Here is a 22,569-nt window from a genome sequence, read left to right on the forward strand (position 1 = left end):
GCATGATATAAATATGTAATAAAATCAGAGGAGACTCTCTTTTGTAAATGTTCTAAATTTTTGTATAGAAAATATCTATGAAAATTTAGGTTTTTGTTAATATTTTTTTTATCTTTAACTAAAATCTACAAGAAACATGTCATTTGGAAAAAAAAATATTTGAGACAATATATTTTAAAAAGAGATTGAAATAAAATTACCAAATTTCAGAAATATCGCATTTTTTTTTTTGAAGATTTGAACCAAATTAGAGAAAATAAATAAAATACTGATCTCAAAATGACAGAAATTTCTTTAACAATCATATTGTTGCTAATTTTATGTACTTTTCATCAAGAAATTAGTTTACTATATACATTTTAAATTTGTAAAACATTTTACATTGAGGAAATGTAGTTTTCTGATTAGGCCAAGTAAAATTAATTAGTAGATTATCATTCCTGCCCGCCCCGCCCCCTTTTTTTTTATTTTTCAAAATTACGATTTCCGGATATTTTTATGTCCGGTCTGGTATCGTAAATGTATTTTGTTTCACTTTGCCTTTTAGAAACCCAAATACACATGTAATTATGTTTTATAAAGCCTTTTCTCAATGAGAGAGGGCATTTTCGAGGTCAAGAATACCATGACGAAAAATGAAAAAAATAAAATCCTCCCACCCGCCCCATTTTTTTGTGAAGTTTGAATGATAATCTACTAATTAATTTTACTTGGCCTTACAATGCTTGCAGTATTTCCGCGATTTGGCCATTTTGTTTCAGTTTCTTTTTATAATAGATTTTGTCCAATGTATCTTTTTTCTAATTAACTTTTCAAAAAATTTAGCCGTAAATTTAAAAATTATCAACAAACAAGTTTCATAAATATTTTTTAATTAAAAGCTTATAGGCATGTTTTATTAGCAATCTAAATTAAAATCAGACTTCTTAAACCCGTTCTGTAAACTCTGCAGTTTCGGCATGGCTCCAAGAAGTCTGATTTTAATGAGATTGCTTTTATGATTTATTAGTTATTGCATCAAATCACAGCAACACCTTTTATAACATTCCAGAAAAATATCACCAAAAAATTCATATCAAATAATCTAGAGCTTGTATCACTCATCATACCTCACAAGATGTTTTAATGAGCCATTAAAGAAAATTATGGAATAGTGAGCTACCTTGATGAATATTGCAAAGATAGTGGTTGGATTTTATGCAAATAAGCATTTCCAAGTGTATCGGCAACAGATTAGTACCTGCTCAAGATTCAGTTGTCCAATAAAGGATGTTGCCTTAACTCCCAAGTACAAACTCAGTTATGGCTCTTAAACCAAGCATGGGGATGCAAATGAGCTTTACTGCCCATGAACCTCTTGTTCATTTCAAGGAAAACAGAAGTTTCCATACATCAAAATTGAATTCAATGACCTTGGGTTAATAGAGTTGTGTCCCTTACAATAGAATTTGTGCTTTCTTTTTAAATGAACAAGTTGCTAGCTCTGACATCAGCTTTAGGACCCTTTGGCACCACGGATAAAACACTCCTGGCTCTAGAGAAAACTAGTGAAATCTGCCAATTATTGGTTTTATTGTTCTAATCCATAAAATCTGGATTAACATGAGAAAGTTATTTTTCAATGATATAAAAAATCCAAATACAAGTAGAAAAATATAAAACGATTCTTGCACACAGTCCATTCATCTGCAGAAAAATACTGCCAACACACCGATAGTATTGCATTAGTACCTATATCCAGTCAGCTGGTACATTGTACTTTACAAAAGTTGCAGTATAAACGTACTGTGTACCGAGATGTATGTTTGCAGTATTTCCTCTGGTCGCCAGAATCGCATACCTTGTATCATCACTCTCATAATTTGTCGTTGGGTGGAAAATAAGAGGTACTCAATCTTGTCCTTCAATACAATATGTTCTTCATAACAGGGAAATCTTTGATTTTACAGAAATTAAATGACATTGAGATTAAGATCCGATGAAAAATACTCCGATTATTAATTATAGTCCATTGTATATATACGGATATCTTCAGTTCCCTGTTACCGAGTAAAAAGAAAAAAGACAAGGCGTGAACACTATAATACCGGGTTACAGTGCATTAGAGAGAGAAAATTCCATACACAATGAGGAGTACAATCGGTGAAGAGATCTGCTATTCCGTTTTAACTAAATTTGATGAAGTTCAACAAAACAAAAAGAGATCTCAAGACATCTTAATGACTGCTGTAATTATAATGCAACAGAGTCTGCAAGGCACAATACACCATCCAAATCTGAAATTCCTCTTACACCGAAGAAAGTCTGAACGAGACTGTGATCTTCCAGGAATGTGACACCCACTTCATACAATGACTAGGGCTTCTAAAAAAGATGTGCATGCAGTGCTCTCGCATAATAAATCATTTATACTCTCAACCAGCAACATTGATATTTTCAAACTTCCTAGAAGTTATAGAAAGCTAGACTCAAATATATCAATTTAAAAACAAATCCTATTGAAAAATTGTGTCAATTACACAATGCTTTTCCCAAACAGTGTAAGGATATCGATCCATTCTCCATCAAACAACATCAAAAGGAATTCTGAGTATGGAATGTACAGAAAACAGCGAGATAACAGAGTACTATTTACACTGTTAAACCAAAAAAAAAAAAACAATATGCAAAGCATTGGAATGAATTCATAACAAAACCATCCAGGTTAAAATTAAAATGACAACTGATTAACACAAAGCAATGGTATCTTTGGCATTTAAGAGAATTGGGTAAATTTGGAAGACTTGAATACAGAATGAAAATCTAAGTCGCCAACAGGACAGGTTACAGATATATCTGACAGACAATGCTACTCGTTACAGATATATCTGACAGACAATGCTACTCGTTACAGATATATCTGACAGACAATGCTACTCGTTACAGATACACTGCCGTCTAATATCAACTTCAAATAATTTCACGGTGACAAAACAAGAGAACCACAAATGGTACAACATATGCCTGTTAGATCTTCAGTGCAATATCAGTATCCATGAGAGTTCAGAAAACTATTTGACCTACTTTTACCCCAAAAGTTGGTCATGATGCACCAATCAAGTTGAAATATGAACTGGTCATGTATTTCTCCGAGAAGATGCTTGTGAGTAAATTTCAGGGCAATATCTGTATCCAAAGCGAAAACAAGGTTTTTCTAATAAGTGATGCTGCAACCTTGACCTTGAGAAACAATAGGCATCCTCCACTTGGCACGAGGAGCATGTCTACCAAGTTTGACGGTCCTAACCTTAATAGTATGATCTGTATCCTGCCTACAAAGTGATACAATGACCTTGACCTTGAAAAACATTGGGCATTTTCCTCTCATTGTGGTGATCAAATGTACCAAGTTGCAAGATCTTTAAGCTTACTGTTCATTTTGTATTTTGCCTACAAGGTCTGGACAAACGGATGGCTCCATACCATAATACATCCCGTCTTTGATGGGCATATAAAAATGAAAGGATATAAACATGCAACAACGACGTTCAACAACCATTTGATTGCTTGGACATGTGGTAACGGTAATATCAATGAAGTTCATATATTCTGACCTGCAATTGTCAGAGTACAGAATAACCAAATTCAAAAGGTAAAAATGCACAGGTAATGGTACAGAGAATTCACATAGGCCTACACCCCAATACCCACAATCTAAATATCAATACACAAATACGGTACATATAGACCACAAAAATCAAACCAGACCCTCCACATTCTTATTGCTAATTACATGCATCCACATGGGAACAATATGTAAAACCCAATCTATCGGACAGACAGTGTCAAAAAATGGATATGATCAAAGACTGAGGCACTGTTGTCAAAGGGTGTTCAACAAACAAAAAGCAAAGCAAATATAAGTGAGCTGAATTAGAAATGAGAAGATTGTCACAATTAAACAGACATTCTGCGATTAGGTAATATTAGCTTCGTTTCTGCATGGACTTGAGTTCCACCACATCCTCGGCATTCTGGCGTTTCAGCGTGGGTCTTCGTGTTCGTGAGTTACCGATATCCTTCGCCCGGACGCTCCGACTCTGTGTGTACCCCTCGGCCTGGCTAGTAGAGCAGTTATCTATAGAATCACTAGAATAATACACACTGGAACTGTTGGAGTTTGAGCGCTCCAAAAAGTTATTGTTCTCCTCGGCCTGCATCTCTGACATTCTCATGGTCCTCTCGGAGACGGGAGTGCGGTTACAGGAGGAAAGTGTGTGATCTTGACTTCTATAACTACTAATGCTGGGCTGGGAACTACTCGGAGTCTTGTCTACTGTCGGGATCTGAAGCTGAGAAACCGGAGAGATGCTAGTAGTCACTCTTCCTCTTGCTGCCAAATTTGAGCCAACTCGGTGAATAGAAACATCGTAAGCTGTTACATAGCTCCACTCGGATGTGGCCGTTAGACTGGATGTTTCCTCAGTCGGTAGGTGATTCGTAAAGTCGTAACCACGGTTCACTTGGCCGGCCTTATTAGCTGGTCCAGTAATCACTATTTTAGGCTTGTCCTCTTGCATAATCTCAATCACAAAAACGATGAATGAGTAACAATAAATATACTCCATCTGTAGAAAGAAAGAAGTTTTCCTTTTAATGTGAATCTTATGTTTTAAAGGGGCATGGACACGATTTTTGATTGATTTATTGATTGTATATTATTTAATGTCCCGCTTGAGAATTTTTCACTGATATTGGAGACGTCACCATTGCTGGTGAAGGGCTGCAAAATTTAGGCCTATGCTTGATGCAGACAGCCTTTGAGCAGGGAGGGATCTTTATCATGCCACACTTACTGTGACACAGGACCTCGATTTTTGCGGTCTCATTTGAAGGACCACTCCATTTAGTTGCCTCTTACGACAAGCAAGGGGTACTGAGGACCTATTCTAACCAGGATCCCCACGGAATTGATCAATTCAAATTGACAGTTTTTTTTGTTATAGAAATAAAGATCTTTTAAAAATAAGCGAATTAAAAATATTTTAACACAGGATTTATGTTGCATTTACATAAAATCTGGTTCCCCAAATCATGTTTGTCAACACGCTGGTCATCGCCAGGAAACCACATGCGGAGGCAAGAACACCAAGATTTCTAAAAGATATGTCAAAAGCATTCAGCATTTTGACATATGTTAAATAAATTATAAATCACTAGGGAGCAAGCACAAATAAGAAAGAAAAGAAATGTTTCGTTATAAAAAAAAAATCAATATATGCACCCAGGGGTGCATGAGCCGAGTTGCATGGGATACATTGTAAAGTCGGGAATGATGTGGCATATTTATAATTGTGAAGAACTAATTTCAGTTTTAAACTTTTCAAGTTACTGTCCAGAAACCATATTTGTCTGAAGTTTTCAATCTATTTTTGGTCACTGTGACCTTGACCTTTTTTCTCCAAAATCAATAGGGGCCTTGCTTTGCTGGTATCCAACAATATAACCAAGTTTCATTTGATTCAAATTAAAATTTTTCGAGTTATCCTTCGGAAACCAAAATTTTATGGAATTTAAAATCTATTTTCGGTCACTGTGACTTTGACCGTTGACCTATTTTCTCCAAAATCAATAGGGGTCTTCCTTACCTGGTACATAATAAGTATCATTTGATTCGGATCTGAACTTTCTGAGTTATCATCTGGAAACCAAATTTTTCTGAAATTTTCATTCTATTTTCGGTCACTGTGACCTTGACCTTTGTTCTCCAAAATCAATAGGAGTCTTCCTTACCTGGTACCCAACAATATATCAAAGTTTCATTTGATTCGGATTTAAACCTTCTGAGTTATCATCTGGAAACCAAATTTTTCTGAAATTTTCATTCTATTTTCGGTCACTGTGAGCTTGACCTTTGACCATTTTTCTCTCCAAAATCAATAGGGGTCTTCCTTACCTGGTACCCAACAATATATTAAAGTTTCAATTGATTTGGATTTAAACTTTCTGAGTTATCATCCGGAAACCAAATTTTTCTGAAATTTTCATTCTATTTTCGGTCACTGTGACTTGGACCTTTGACCATTTTTCTCTCCAAAATCAATAGGGGTCTTCCTTACCTGGTACCCAACAATATATCAAAGTTTCATTTGATTAGATTGTAAACTTTTCGAGTTATCATCCGGAAACCAATTGTTGACGCCCAACCACCCGCATCACCAAACCAATAGCAGAGTTCAACCTTGTTGCAACTCGGCTAAAACATTTCCAACGAAGCCGACAACCAATAAATAGTCGAGTCACCTCACATGTAAACATAAACAGGGCTATGTCTTGTTTTGAAAATGAAAAGGTTTTATGTCTCAAATACATCTTTGTGTCAATTTTTGAAATTGAAAGGTACGTTTGTTGCTGTTTTACGCGAATCAAGTACTATCAAATTAATTAAATATCTAAATATTTTTTTTATGGTACATGATACACCCATCTGCAACAACCTGTTAGATGATGTTTGTTTTGTGAGTGACACTGCCAATTGCAATTCCAAAATGAGCCCCCAGTTTCCTACTTTTAGGTCATGACATAACTTCCCCTCAAGATGCACCAACCGACTAAGTCTCACAGTGCTCAAGATAAGATTCCAGACTTGATTTGTACAGTATATGTATAGCCATAAACTTTCAAAATGATGCTTTAGTGGTCTACTTTTTTTTGGTCAGGATCCCCCCCCCCCCCCCCCCCCCCCCCCCCCCCCACCACCATATGTCCTTAAAAATGGAGGTCACGATAAAGAACCCTCACTGCTATGGCTCTAAGTGCTAAGCATAGGTCTAAATTTGTAGTACTTTACCTACAACCTGGTGATGTCTCAATATGAGTGAAAAATTCTTGACAGGACATAAAACAATCAATCAATCAGTTATAGAACATGCGAGTCATAGAGCCAAATTACTCTTTTTTGTTTACGTTTATAAAATAACACACTAAAACATTCTGCGAAACTGGAATATATTTTCGTAGAATCAGTGGCGCCAGCAACTTACAACATTTGGCACAAGTGCAGGTCTGTTCTTTTTAATAATTCGGACAGCATTGAAAACATCCACTTCCCCCTCTGCCTTCAGCTGATCACAGCAGTAATTACTCACACAGTACACACCCACCCTAGTGTAGCCATCTCTGTAAAAAACGCAATGAAGTCTTCCAATGATTGACAGTAGAGGTGATTTACAATTAAATGTCTTTATGAGTTGCCTTAGAAGTAAAAGTACACTTAAAAACAACAGGAATCATCACGAGTTTCCCGGAATTGTATGAACATAACTAGACTTGTGTTTGGTGTTTTGGAGACTAGATGGACATAGCTAGACATGAGCTTACAACAATAGCAAGATATAAACCAATATAACTGTGTCCAGAGTTTACAAGACTGCTTGAATATCACTAAAATTGTGTTCACAGTTTACAAGACTGCTTGAATATCACTAAAATTGTGTTCACAGTTTACAAGACTGCTTGAATTCCACTAAAATTGTGTTCACAGTTTACAAGACTGCTTGAATATCACTAAAATTGTGTTCACAGTTTACAAGACTGCTTGAATTCCACTAAAATTGTGTTCACAGTTTACAAGACTGCTTGAATATCACTAAAATTGTGTTCACAGTTTACAAGACTGCTTGAATATCACTAAAATTGTGTCCAGAGTTTACAAGACTGCTTGAATATCACTAAAATTGTGTTCACAGTTTACATGACTGCTTGAATATCCCTAAAATTGAGTTCACAGTTTACAAGACTGCTTGAATATCACTAAAATTATGTCCAGAGTTGACCAGACTAGTTAGACATAACTAGACCTAAGATAACTAGGTTGTTTTTATGAAGAATAAACGTTTCCCCCAGCTCCCAAATTGGAAGTGATCCAAATGAAACCTCCTCCCCTTAATGTACTGCATGGTATGGAGGAGAAAGCACGAGCAGGAACATAGACATTATCAACTCTGATAAGCCATATAGGAAAAGTGTTCACAAACTATTTTACACCCTTCACCCCTCAGATCCACTATAACTTTAAGGATGACAATTGGATCCTCCTGTCCCTACAATATGCACATCTGCAAATTGCATTGAAGTACTGTAAAAAGTTCATGTCTAGCGGATAAGCCATATAAGAGGAGAAGCATTCACAAGCTATTTCAACATCCTCCATCCCTCTTAGATCCACACTATAACTTATAGGAAAATAATTGGATCCTCCTGTTCTGATAATATGCATATCTATATTGGCAATAAAGCATTGTACAAAGTTTCAAATCAATGAGATAAGCCATATAGGAAAAGTGTTTTACATCCTACACCCCTCTTAGATCCAGTATAACTTTTAGGAAAATAATTGGATCTTCCCGTCCCAACAATCTGCAATCTACAAATGGCAATGAAGCATTGTAAAAAATTTCAAGTTGATCCTATCAGCTGTATAGGAGAAGCGTTCACAAGAAATATGTGACCAACAGATGGACGGACAGAAAGTACAAAAACAATATGTCTCCCCCTTGAAGAAGGGAGAATTTTTTTTTACTAGTGATGACAGTAAACTAGGACTGTGATGAGAGTACACTAGGACTGTGATGACAGTACACTAGGACATGACTAGGACTGTGATGATAGTACACTAGGACTGTGATGATAGTACACTAGGACATGACTAGGACTGTGATGATAGTACACTAGGACTGTGATGACAGTACACTAGGACTGTGATGATAGTACACTAGGACTGTGATGACAGTACACTAGGACTGTGATGATAGTACACTAGGACTGTGATGATAGTACACTAGGACTGTGATGACAGTACACTAGGACTGAGATGACAGTACACTAGGACTGTAATGATAGTACACTAGGACATGACTAGGACTGTGATGATAGTACACTAGGACATGACTAGGACTGTGATGACAGTACACTAGGACTGTAATGATAGTACGCTAGGACATGACTAGTACTGTGATGATAGTACACTAGGACATGACTAGGACTGTGATGATAGTACACTAGGACAGTAATGACAGTACACTAGGACTAAGATGATAGTACACTAGGACTGTGATGATAGTACACTAGGACAGTAATGACAGTACACTAGGACTAAGATGATAGTACACTAGGACTGTGATGATAGTACACTAGGACTGTGATGACAGTACACTAGGACAGTAATGACAGAACACTAGGACTGTGATGATAGTACACTAGGACATGACTAGGACTGTGATGATAGTACACTAGGACTGTGATGACAGTATACTAGGACTGTGATGATAGTACACTAGGACATGACTAGGACTGTGATGATAGTACACTAGGACTGTGATGACAGTACACTAGGACTGTGATGACAGTACACTAGGACAGTAATGACAGTACACTAGGACTGTGATGATAGTACACTAGGACTGTGATGACAGTACACTAGGACATGACTAGGACTGTGATGACAGTACACTAGGACTGTGATGACAGTACACTAGGACTGTGATGACAGTACACTAGGACTGTGATGATAGTACACTAGGACTGTGATGACAGTACACTAGGACATGACTAGGACTGTGATGATAGTACACTAGGACATGACTAGGACTGTGATGACAGTACACTAGGACTGTGATGACAGTACACTAGGACTGTAATGATAGTACACTAGGACATGACTAGGACTGTGATGACAGTACACTAGGACTGTGAAGATAGTACACTAGGACTGTGATGATAGTACACTAGGACTGTGATGACAGTACACTAGGACATGACTAGGACTGTGATGACAGTACACTAGGACAGTAATGACAGTACACTAGGACTGTGATGATAGTACACTAGGACATGACTAGGACTGTGATGACAGTACACTAGGACAGTAATGACAGTACACTAGGACTGTGATGATAGTACACTAGGACATGACTAGGACTGTGATGACAGTACACTAGGACATGACTAGGACTGTGATGATAGTACACTAGGACATGACTAGGACTGTGATGATAGTACACTAGGACAGTAATGACAGTACACTAGGACTGTGATGATAGTACACTAGGACATGACTAGGACTGTGATGATAGTACACTAGGACAGTAATGACAGTACACTAGGACTGTGATGATAGTACACTAGGACTGTGATGATAGTACACTAGGACTGTGATGATAGTACACTAGGACATGACTAGGACTGTGATGATAGTACACTAGGACATGACTAGGACTGTGATGACAGTACACTAGGACAGTAATGACAGTACACTAGGACTGTGATGATAGTACACTAGGACATGACTAGGACTGTGATGACAGTACACTAGGACATGACTAGGACTGTGATGATAGTACACTAGGACATGACTAGGACTGTGATGACAGTACACTAGGACAGTAATGACAGTACACTAGGACTGTGATGATAGTACACTAGGACTGTGATGACAGTACACTAGGACAGTAATGACAGTACACTAGGACAGTAATGACAGTACACTAGGACTGTGATGATAGTACACTAGGACTGTGATGATAGTACACTAGGACTGTGATGACAGTACACTAGGACAGTAATGACAGTACACTAGGACTGTGATGACAGTACACTAGGACATGACTAGGACTGTGATGATAGTACACTAGGACATGACTAGGACTGTGATGATAGTACACTAGGACAGTAATGACAGTACACTAGGACTGTGATGACAGTACACTAGGACTGTGATGATAGTACACTAGGACTGTGATGATAGTACACTAGGACATGACTAGGACTGTGATGATAGTACACTAGGACTGTGATGATAGTACACTAGGACATGACTAGGACTGTGATGACAGTACACTAGGACTGTGATGATAGTACACTAGGACAGTAATGACAGTACACTAGGACTGTGATGACAGTACACTAGGACTGTGATGATAGTACACTAGGACTGTGATGATAGTACACTAGGACATGACTAGGACTGTGATGACAGTACACTAGGACTGTGATGATAGTACACTAGGACTGTGATGACAGTACACTAGGACTGTGATGACAGTACACTAGGACAGTAATGACAGTACACTAGGACTGTGATGATAGTACACTAGGACTGTGATGACAGTACACTAGGACAGTAATGACAGTACACTAGGACTGTGATGACAGTACACTAGGACTGTGATGATAGTACACTAGGACTGTGATGATAGTACACTAGGACATGACTAGGACTGTGATGATAGTACACTAGGACTGTGATGATAGTACACTAGGACATGACTAGGACTGTGATGACAGTATACTAGGACTGTGATGACAGTATACTAGGACTGTGATGATAGTACACTAGGACAGTAATGACAGTACACTAGGACATGACTAGGACTGTGATGATAGTACACTAGGACTGTGATGATAGTACACTAGGACATGACTAGGACTGTGATGATAGTACACTAGGACATGACTAGGACTGTGATGATAGTACACTAGGACAGTAATGACAGTACACTAGGACTGTGATGATAGTACACTAGGACTGTAATGACAGTACACTAGGACTGTGATGATAGTACACTAGGACTGTGATGATAGTACACTAGGACAGTAATGACAGTACACTAGGACTGTGATGATAGTACACTAGGACATGACTAGGACTGTGATGATAGTACACTAGGACTGTGATGATAGTACACTAGGACAGTAATGACAGTACACTAGGACTGTGATGATAGTACACTAGGACTGTGATGATAGTACACTAGGACTGTGATGATAGTACACTAGGACTGTGATGACAGTACACTAGGACTGTGATGACAGTACACTAGGACATGACTAGGACTGTGATGATAGTACACTAGGACATGACTAGGACTGTGATGACAGTACACTAGGACATGACTAGAACTGTGATGACAGTACACTAGGACTGTGATGATAGTACACTAGGACATGACTAGGACTGTGATGATAGTACACTAGGACATGACTAGAACTGTGATGACAGTACACTAGGACTGTGATGATAGTACACTAGGACATGACTAGGACTGTGATGATAGTACACTAGGACATGACTAGGACTGTGATGATAGTACACTAGGACATGACTAGGACTGTGATGATAGTACACTAGGACTGTAATGACAGTACACTAGGACTGTGATGACAGTACACTAGGACATGACTAGGACTGTGATGACAGTACACTAGGACTGTGATGACAGTACACTAGGACATGACTAGGACTGTGATGACAGTACACTAGGACTGTGATGATAGTACACTAGGACATGACTAGGACTGTGATGATAGTACACTAGGACAGTAATGACAGTACACTAGGACTGTGATGATAGTACACTAGGACTGTGATGATAGTACACTAGGACTGTGATGACAGTACACTAGGACAGTAATGACAGTACACTAGGACATGACTAGGACTGTGATGATAGTACACTAGGACTGTGATGATAGTACACTAGGACTGTGATGATAGTACACTAGGACAGTAATGATAGTACACTAGGACTGTGATGACAGTACACTAGGACATGACTAGGACTGTGATGATAGTACACTAGGACATGACTAGGACTGTGATGACAGTACACTAGGACAGTAATGACAGTACACTAGGACTGTGATGATAGTACACTAGGACATGACTAGGACTGTGATGACAGTACACTAGGACATGACTAGGACTGTGATGATAGTACACTAGGACATGACTAGGACTGTGATGATAGTACACTAGGACAGTAATGACAGTACACTAGGACTGTGATGACAGTACACTAGGACTGTGATGATAGTACACTAGGACTGTGATGATAGTACACTAGGACTGTGATGATAGTACACTAGGACTGTAATGACAGTACACTAGGACTGTGATGATAGTACACTAGGACAGTAATGACAGTACACTAGGACTGTGATGATAGTACACTAGGACATGACTAGGACTGTGATGACAGTATACTAGGACTGTGATGACAGTATACTAGGACTGTGATGATAGTACACTAGGACTGTGATGATAGTACACTAGGACTGTGATGATAGTACACTAGGACTGTAATGACAGTACACTAGGACTGTGATGATAGTACACTAGGACTGTGATGACAGTACACTAGGACAGTAATGACAGTACACTAGGACTGTGATGATAGTACACTAGGACATGACTAGGACTGTGATGACAGTATACTAGGACTGTGATGACAGTATACTAGGACTGTGATGATAGTACACTAGGACATGACTAGGACTGTGATGACAGTATACTAGGACTGTGATGACAGTACACTAGGACATGACTAGGACTGTGATGATAGTACACTAGGACTGTGATGATAGTACACTAGGACAATAATGACAGTACACTAGGACATGACTAGGACTGTGATGATAGTACACTAGGACATGACTAGGACTGTGATGATAGTACACTAGGACATGACTAGGACTGTGATGATAGTACACTAGGACAGTAATGACAGTACACTAGGACTGTGATGATAGTACACTAGGACTGTGATGATAGTACACTAGGACTGTGATGACAGTACACTAGGACTGTGATGACAGTACACTAGGACATGACTAGGACTGTGATGATAGTACACTAGGACATGACTAGGACTGTGATGACAGTACACTAGGACATGACTAGAACTGTGATGACAGTACACTAGGACTGTGATGATAGTACACTAGGACATGACTAGGACTGTGATGATAGTACACTAGGACATGACTAGAACTGTGATGACAGTACACTAGGACTGTGATGATAGTACACTAGGACATGACTAGGACTGTGATGATAGTACACTAGGACATGACTAGGACTGTGATGATAGTACACTAGGACATGACTAGGACTGTGATGATAGTACACTAGGACTGTAATGACAGTACACTAGGACTGTGATGACAGTACACTAGGACATGACTAGGACTGTGATGACAGTACACTAGGACTGTGATGACAGTACACTAGGACATGACTAGGACTGTGATGACAGTACACTAGGACTGTGATGATAGTACACTAGGACATGACTAGGACTGTGATGATAGTACACTAGGACAGTAATGACAGTACACTAGGACTGTGATGATAGTACACTAGGACTGTGATGATAGTACACTAGGACTGTGATGACAGTACACTAGGACAGTAATGACAGTACACTAGGACATGACTAGGACTGTGATGACAGTACACTAGGACTGTGATGATAGTACACTAGGACTGTGATGACAGTACACTAGGACATGACTAGGACTGTGATGATAGTACACTAGGACAGTAATGATAGTACACTAGGACTGTGATGACAGTACACTAGGACATGACTAGGACTGTGATGACAGTATACTAGGACATGACTAGGACTGTGATGATAGTACACTAGGACAGTAATGATAGTACACTAGGACTGTGATGACAGTACACTAGGACATGACTAGGACTGTGATGATAGTACACTAGGACATGACTAGGACTGTGATGACAGTACACTAGGACAGTAATGACAGTACACTAGGACTGTGATGATAGTACACTAGGACTGTGATGACAGTACACTAGGACTGTGATGATAGTACACTAGGACTGTAATGACAGTACACTAGGACTGTGATGATAGTACACTAGGACTGTGATGATAGTACACTAGGACAGTAATGACAGTACACTAGGACTGTGATGACAGTACACTAGGACTGTGATGATAGTACACTAGGACTGTGATGATAGTACACTAGGACTGTGATGATAGTACACTAGGACTGTGATGACAGTACACTAGGACATGACTAGGACTGTGATGACAGTACACTAGGACAGTAATGACAGTACACTAGGACTGTGATGATAGTACACTAGGACATGACTAGGACTGTGGTGACAGTACACTAGGACAGTAATGATAGTACACTAGGACTGTGATGACAGTACACTAGGACTGTGATGACAGTACACTAGGACTGTGATGATAGTACACTAGGACTGTAATGACAGTACACTAGGACTGTGATGATAGTACACTAGGACTGTGATGATAGTACACTAGGACTGTGATGACAGTACACTAGGACAGTAATGACAGTACACTAGGACTGTGATGACAGTACACTAGGACTGTGATGATAGTACACTAGGACTGTGATGATAGTACACTAGGACTGTGATGATAGTACACTAGGACTGTGATGATAGTACACTAGGACTGTGATGACAGTACACTAGGACATGACTAGGACTGTGATGACAGTATACTAGGACATGACTAGGACTGTGATGACAGTATACTAGGACTGTGATGACAGTACACTAGGACATGACTAGGACTGTGATGACAGTACACTAGGACTGTGATGACAGTACACTAGGACATGACTAGGACTGTGATGACAGTACACTAGGACATGACTAGGACTGTGATGACAGTACACTAGGACATGACTAGGACTGTGATGACAGTACACTAGGACATGACTAGGACTGTGATGACAGTACACTAGGACATGACTAGGACTGTGATGACAGTATACTAGGACTGTGATGACAGTACACTAGACTTACTTGGACATAACTAGGATTGGGTTCAGAGGGTTTGTCTTTTGCTGCCATTCCTCCACGAATCCCATAAGGTAGATGAGAGACTTGGAAGAGAATGGTGTCTTTTCTTTGCTAGGCCAACTATTCAACTGGAACATCTTGACAATGGTCGTATCCTGGTTTGAATCTCCTAATGGTATACAAGTAATGTTCTGAAAACAAGATATTGAGGAAAATGTTAATACAGTATCACAATTCAGAGAGAAAAATATTGATTTCCAGGACAAAATTTCAATAGAAGAAGTGAAAGAAAATCTAAAAAGTTAGAATTTAAAAGTTACTGTTCACTCATAACTCATGCCTGTAAAAACACATCCCTCTAACTAAGAAGAAGAAAAGAAATTGTGTGTACAAGTTAAATACAGAGAGATTTTTATAAAGAATCTGAGGTTAAATATACCATGTAATTCTCTGAATACACAAAAAGCATATACATTTTATACAATACACAAGAATGAAAGTTGGTAAAGAATCTGACAACAATTTTTAAAAAGGACAATGAAAGAACAAGTATAATTATAAGCAATTGCTTTGATAGTTCATTATGAATTTGTTAAGATTTTTTATTTTTGAATTTCTGTATAACCATTGCTGTGACTAAAAATAAATGTGGAAAATGGGACACATTAATCACTATTTCTATCTATAGATACTGGTGAAAAATATCTTAATGACAGGAAAACAGTGGTTTAAACAAATTTTAATAGTTCACCATAGTACACTGCAAGGGTTTTCAGTTTAATTCGCATTTGTGACAATCAAAACGTGAAAAATGAAGCAAAAAGTGAACGTCACACTGCACATGCTTTTTACCCACTACCCATCATGCTAATATGGCAAAAGTTAAGAAACGTGAGTAAATATGGAAGGGTTACCAGAGCATCAGACCCCAGATGCCTGAGAACTGAGTCATACTGTAGTCTAGGCAGCTGGAAGTAGGAACATACCCGTGTATACATACATACTAACCTCCAAAGGTATTATTATTTTTTAATTTATTGTGTTTGTGCACAGATCATTCACCAAATGATTAAGCTGTACATGGAAGTGCTTAGAGAAAGGGTTTATCTGTGTTATGTGACACATTAATGAAGCAGCATTAAAAGTACACATATAATGATATATACCACATGAAATATACATTAGCCATCATAAGAGCTACCGAATAACTGTTTATTCTTATTCAGTCTTCACATAAACTAGAGTTATACCATTACTTACACGAGTTATCTCCCCATTTACAGCAGGTATATGTTACTTCTGGAGACAAAAATATACTGCGCGAAATTTACAAAAATAAATGTATTGTCCTTCACAACCTATGAAGATATTCTAATTCACAAGAAAGTTGTTATTAAATGTTACTTGAAATCTGAAACTTTGGTGAACCAAAGGGAGCGTTGGCGAGGATAGCTTTGGAACAATAATCATTTACAACATTTCATTGAACAAGCAGCATCTGCCGACTATGTGGATGATATACATGTCTACTGAAAAAGTATTTTAAAATCTCAACTATTCAACAACACAGAAAGTTGGTGTTGTGATTTTTCTTGAGAAACGGAATTTATCGTGATTAAGTCCAATTCAAATTGCTCTTTTGCAGGATATAGTAAAGGAAACTGATCAGAAGTCGAATACCTATTTAGATTCATCAACATAACCATAGAAATGTAATATGATAGAATTTTCTATCATAATTTGACTGATTTATAAAACACCCTCTCCTGTTCGTAAAAAAAAAAAAGGGAGGAGGGGCTAAATTTTAAATCAAACCTGAATTCTAACATGAATTTGCATTTTTAAGTGTGTATTTATACTTTAGAAATGTTGTATTTAATTGATCTTTTTAAGCTTTGGAGAGCTGATATTTCATTTACTTTGAAACCATTTTATAGCTTGAAACAAGGCAGACTAATTCTGAGCAAGTGCCTGCTTTTTCAATAATACTGTGCACTTTTCCTGAACCTCCCTCTACTGCCCAAGGTGTTACCCATTATTCAATTGAACTATTGCCCCTACCCATCTCACTGAACACTAATTTAATTGGTCAAATACGAATGTTTACAACATATAGAAAATCAAAATGGGACTTTTACCTCCTCTAATAAAACAAGAGGCCCAAGGGCCTAGAATCGCTCTTCTGATAAATTGTACAACCCCACCATTTCTATTCTTAGCCTCTTAGTATTCTAAATCTTTAGTTAAATCCTAAGAATTCAAAAAAAGTAGGTCAATGTGACCTACTTTTTGGTTTACACATTTTGAGAACCCAAGAAATATCAACTGACAAAGTTTGATGATTTTAAGCCAATTAGTATCTGGATATTGAAATATAGCTGTCAAATTCCAATCGTAGGTCATGGTGACCTACTTTTTGGTCATCGAACTCCGAACATGCAAGACCCATCAACTGACAAAGTTTGATGACTGTAGGTCAAATAGTATCTGAAATATATAAATATAGCCGTCAAATTCCAAAAGTAGGTCAAGGTGACCTACTTTTTCGTCAACACCCTTCAAACATGCAAGACCCAACAACTGACGTTTGATGACTGTAGGTCAAATAGTATCTGAATTATATAAATATAGCCGTCCAATTCCAAAAGTAGGTCAAGGTGACCTACTTTTTGGTCAACACCCTTTGAACATGCAAGACGCATCAACTGACAAAGTTTGATGACTGTAGGTCAAATAGTATCTGAATATATAAATATAGCCGTCAAATTCCAAAAGTAGGTCAAGGTGACCTACTTTTTGGTCGACACACTCCGTTGACTCAAGATGCATCAACTGTCAAAGTTTGATGATTGTAGGTCAAATAGTGTCTGAAATATAGTAATTTAGCTGTCAAATACCAAAAGTAGGTCACGGTGACCTACTTTTTGGTCGACACAAACCGAAGACGAAGACGAATCAACTGACAAAGTTTGATGATCCTAGGTTTTACAGTGCCCAAAATATGCATCTAAAATTGAAAATGTGAAATTTGAATATCTGCAAAATTCAAAAAGTAGGTCACTGTGACCTACTTTTTTATAAATATGTTTCAAGGCCTCAAGATGCATCAACTTACAAGATTTGATGATTCTAAACCTCTCGGTATTTGAAATAACAACTTAAAATATATCTATAAATGATAAGCCATAGAATTCAGAAAGTAGGTCACGGTGACCTATTTTTCAGTTGACGCATTTCAAGGTCCCATGATCCACCAACTGACAAGTTTTGATGATCATAGGCTTCAAAGTGTCCAAGATATGCATCAAAATTAATTTTAAAATAAATACCTGCAAAATTCAAAAAGTAGGTCACCGTGACCTACTTTTGAGACAACTTGACACAAGGTCCTAAGATGCATCAACTGTCAAAATTTGATGATCCTAGTCCTTATAATGGCTAAAATATCTAAGATTTAAGGAATTTAAAAAAAAATTAAATTTAGGTCAACTTTGAAGTGACCTTGAGACCACGCCCTTTGCCCCAGGGTAATGCCTTGAACAATTTTTAATCTACAACATATCCTCATCCTTATGTGTAAGTTTGGTGATAATCTGCCCTGTGGTTCTTGAGAAGAAGATTTTTTAGCAACCACTACTTTTGTTTGTATTTTCCTGATTATCTCCCCTTGTTAAAGGGTCACATCCCTTTATTTAGTATGTATGAAAGCCCTTGGGCCAATGATACCCTGTACCAAATTTGAAAGAAATTGGCCAAGGGGTTCTTGAGTTATAGCCCTTTTTCTAAAAAGTTTACGCACACCGCACAAATGGCCATAGCATTAGCTCTTTGAGCCTTTGGCTCAGAAGAGCTAAAAATAACTCTTGAAAAGAATGATAACTCATGTTTATGCAAATCCCAAATAAGTGTTTCCATTTTTTTTAGCAGGTTTGAGTTATGGTAGATGGAACAAGTTCTTGTTACATTAAAACAAGACGCCCATGAGCCACATCACTCACCTTGGTCCATATTTAAAGATTTTCTCTATATATATTCACAAGTAAACCCTTTATCTCTATATTGTGGCCCTGACCTTAACCCTCGGGGGCTGTGATGTTAACAATCTTGAATCTGCATATGACAGGAAGCTTTCATGTAAATGTAAACTTTTCTGGCCCAATGGTTCTTGAGAAATTAAAAAAAAAAAGATTTTCCCCTATATATTATATGTAAAACTTTGATTCCCTATTGTGGCCCCATCCTACCCCCGCGGGCCATGATTTTAACAAAATTGAATCTGCACTATGTCAGGAAGCTTTCATGTAACTTTGTACTTTCCTGGCCCAGTGGTTCTCGAGAAGAAGATTTTTAAAGAATTTCCCTATATATCCGCATGTCAAACGTTGATCCCCTATTGTAGTCCGAACCTATCCCAGGGTTCATGGTTTTGACAAAACTTGAATCTGTACTATGTCAGGAAGCTTTCATGTAAATGTAAACTTTTCTGGCCCAGTGGTTCTTAAGAAGATTTTTTAAATGACCCCACCCTATTTTTGCATTTTTGTGATTATCTTGTGGTTCTAGAGAAGAAGTTGAAAACGTGAAAAGTTTACAGACAGACGGACAATGGGCGATCAGGAAAGCTCACTAGGAGCTAAAAACAAAGGGCAAATTTTTGAAAGTACATTTACATCATCATGGTTGAACCACACCTAGCTACATATTTCATATTCACTTACAGTGCAATATACACAAGTATATATCAACAAAATTAAGCACAATAGGATCTCAAATGAAACAGCCAGGAGTGGAAGCAATATTAGCTCAAAGCTGGAATTTGACCCTATTATTTCAGTTAGTGATTAGCCAGTTGGTGAATGATCAGAACTGGCAAACATACTTTTCTGATGGCAAATGCCCTGATGGTCACGTGCGCCACTTTGTGGCTCCCTAAATACTTCACTCCGATTGGTCCAAACTTCTGCTCCTCATCCAGCTCTGTTGGCCAAAAGCGAGGACAATTCTGAAGAATAATATTACGAGATGTCAGAACAGAGCATGCACTAAGGTCTTCAGATTCTTCTTTATAAAAGATATTAAAAAAGAAAACGAGTGGACCACGGGTTGTGTGTGATGGTCACCTTAGTATCACAACAAGACAAACTGAAATTAAAGTGTTGCATGCTGATGGTTGCAACTGTGAATGAATACTTTTTTTCTAAATTGAAGAACTGGATGTTGTCATTTATTGGGGACCAAAAGTAAGAATCTTTACTTATATTTTCTCCTTTATAAAGTTATAGAGTATTTCTAACTTTTGCTGATCTTGGTCAAATAACCTTGCATCAAGGTTTGGTCAAATTGTCTCTCTATTACAAAGTTACGGTCTGAAACAAATAGTCTCAACTTTTTATCTTTACCAGACTTTCATCATGAACAACCTTTGTGCCCAATACGAACTTCAATGTCTCTTTATCACAAAGTCATGGCCCAAAGAAAAGTTGACTTTGGTCACATGACCTAAGTTCAGTGATGGTCAATCTCTTAAGGAACATACTTCCTCCTTACATAACTGTGGCCCAGACAATTGTTTCTAACCTTTCTATACCGCTGGTGACCTTGACTTCAGTCAAACTACTTAGGTCAAAGGTTATGGTGCATTGTCTGTTCATAGACGATCTTTGTGTCATGGATGTTTCTAATGTCTAACCATTGCAAAGTCATAGCCTAGGATTAACATTTCAGGCTTACGGTATTTCATTCAGCCCTGCGAGAATACTTTTCCTGTTTTTGATGCCGGCTGAGATGTCACCTGCAGGAGAAGTGCTGCGAACTTTGACCTATGCATGCCAAGGCAGTAAGGGTACCATGACACAAGACCTGCATTTTCAAAGTCATGTCTAAAACAGCAACTTTCGTTTTTATGCCTTGAACTTGGTGAAAGAACAGTCCCTGTATTAATTCACTAGGTAGGTTTTTGAGACATTTGTTTTTAAAATTCTTTTCAAGGATCTTCTTTAAATGGATTTATTGATTGTATATTGTTTAATTTTTCACTCATATGGAGACGTCACCATTGCCAATAAAAGGCTGCAAAATTTAGACCTATGTCTGGTGCTTACAGTCTTTGAGCAGGAAGAGATCTTTATCGTGCCACACCTGCTGTGACATGGGGCCTCTGTCTTAGTGGTCTCATCTGAAGGATCACCCCATTAAGTTGCCTCTTACGACAAGCAAATGGTACTGAGGACCTATTCCAACCAGTCACCTATATTTATATGTGCTTCAACCACGGAATAGTGTTGTAAACATATGATATGATATGAAACTTACCAACATACCAAATATCAAAGGCCTATGTCAAAAGACAAAAAAGTTAACTGTTATGGTTACCGGGTAAGACAAAGAAAAACAAGCCCCAAAAATTCTATTACCATGTAGTGGTTTTTTTTCGGGGGATGATAAATTTTAGTGGTGAGATACCTTAATTTCTGCCAAAATTTCACTTGCCAAATATGCACCAAATTACGACTTCAGTATTTGCAAAAGAGATAACTCTTCCTTGTCCACCAAAATTTATTCCACTAAAATTATTAGCATACCTCTGAGCCAGCAAATTGCCAAATTTTAGACTCAAGAAAAAAGCCCGCTATACAGTATTTAAGCTTTACATACAGGTCAAAGGTCATCAAAACTGGCACGTGACACACTGTCTTATCATGGATATCAAAGGCTTATGTCAAAAGACAGAAATGTTAAGGTCTGCCAAAAAATATTCTATTATTTGACCTTTACATAAAAGGTCAAGGTCAAAGGTATTAAAAAATGGTACACGACATATTGTTTCATCGTGGTATACTTACATACTAAATATCAAAAGCCTATGTCAAAAGACAAAAGGCCCGGACAAACTTTGTAGGAAAAGTGGAGACATAACAAGAATACTGCATACAGTA

General features: G+C 37.8%; 1 protein-coding gene across 6 annotated transcripts in view; it reads right to left on the bottom strand.

Moving 5' to 3' along the window:
• Positions 1-1,553: 1,553 nt before the first annotated feature.
• LOC125668460 (receptor-type tyrosine-protein phosphatase kappa-like) overlaps positions 1,554-22,569 on the bottom strand; it is a 184,206-nt gene continuing 163,190 nt past the window's right edge. For 4 of the 6 annotated variants that reach the window (XM_048902659.2, XM_048902660.2, XM_048902661.2 and 1 more), the window contains 5 exons: positions 20,514-20,636; positions 16,549-16,602; positions 15,638-15,825; positions 7,023-7,158; positions 1,554-4,607 (listed from right to left, as the gene is read on the bottom strand). In XM_048902659.2, coding sequence (XP_048758616.2) covers positions 3,966-4,607; positions 7,023-7,158; positions 15,638-15,825; positions 16,549-16,602; positions 20,514-20,636 — 1,143 coding nt within the window. In that variant the 3' untranslated portion in view covers positions 1,554-3,965. The remainder of the gene's footprint in view (positions 4,608-7,022; positions 7,159-15,637; positions 15,826-16,548; positions 16,603-20,513; positions 20,637-22,569) is intronic. The other 2 variants (XM_056164260.1, XM_056164261.1) reach the window with 1 other exon arrangement.

This window comes from Ostrea edulis, chromosome 4 (assembly GCF_947568905.1).
Source record: "Ostrea edulis chromosome 4, xbOstEdul1.1, whole genome shotgun sequence".
NCBI lineage: Eukaryota > Metazoa > Mollusca > Bivalvia > Ostreida > Ostreidae > Ostrea > Ostrea edulis.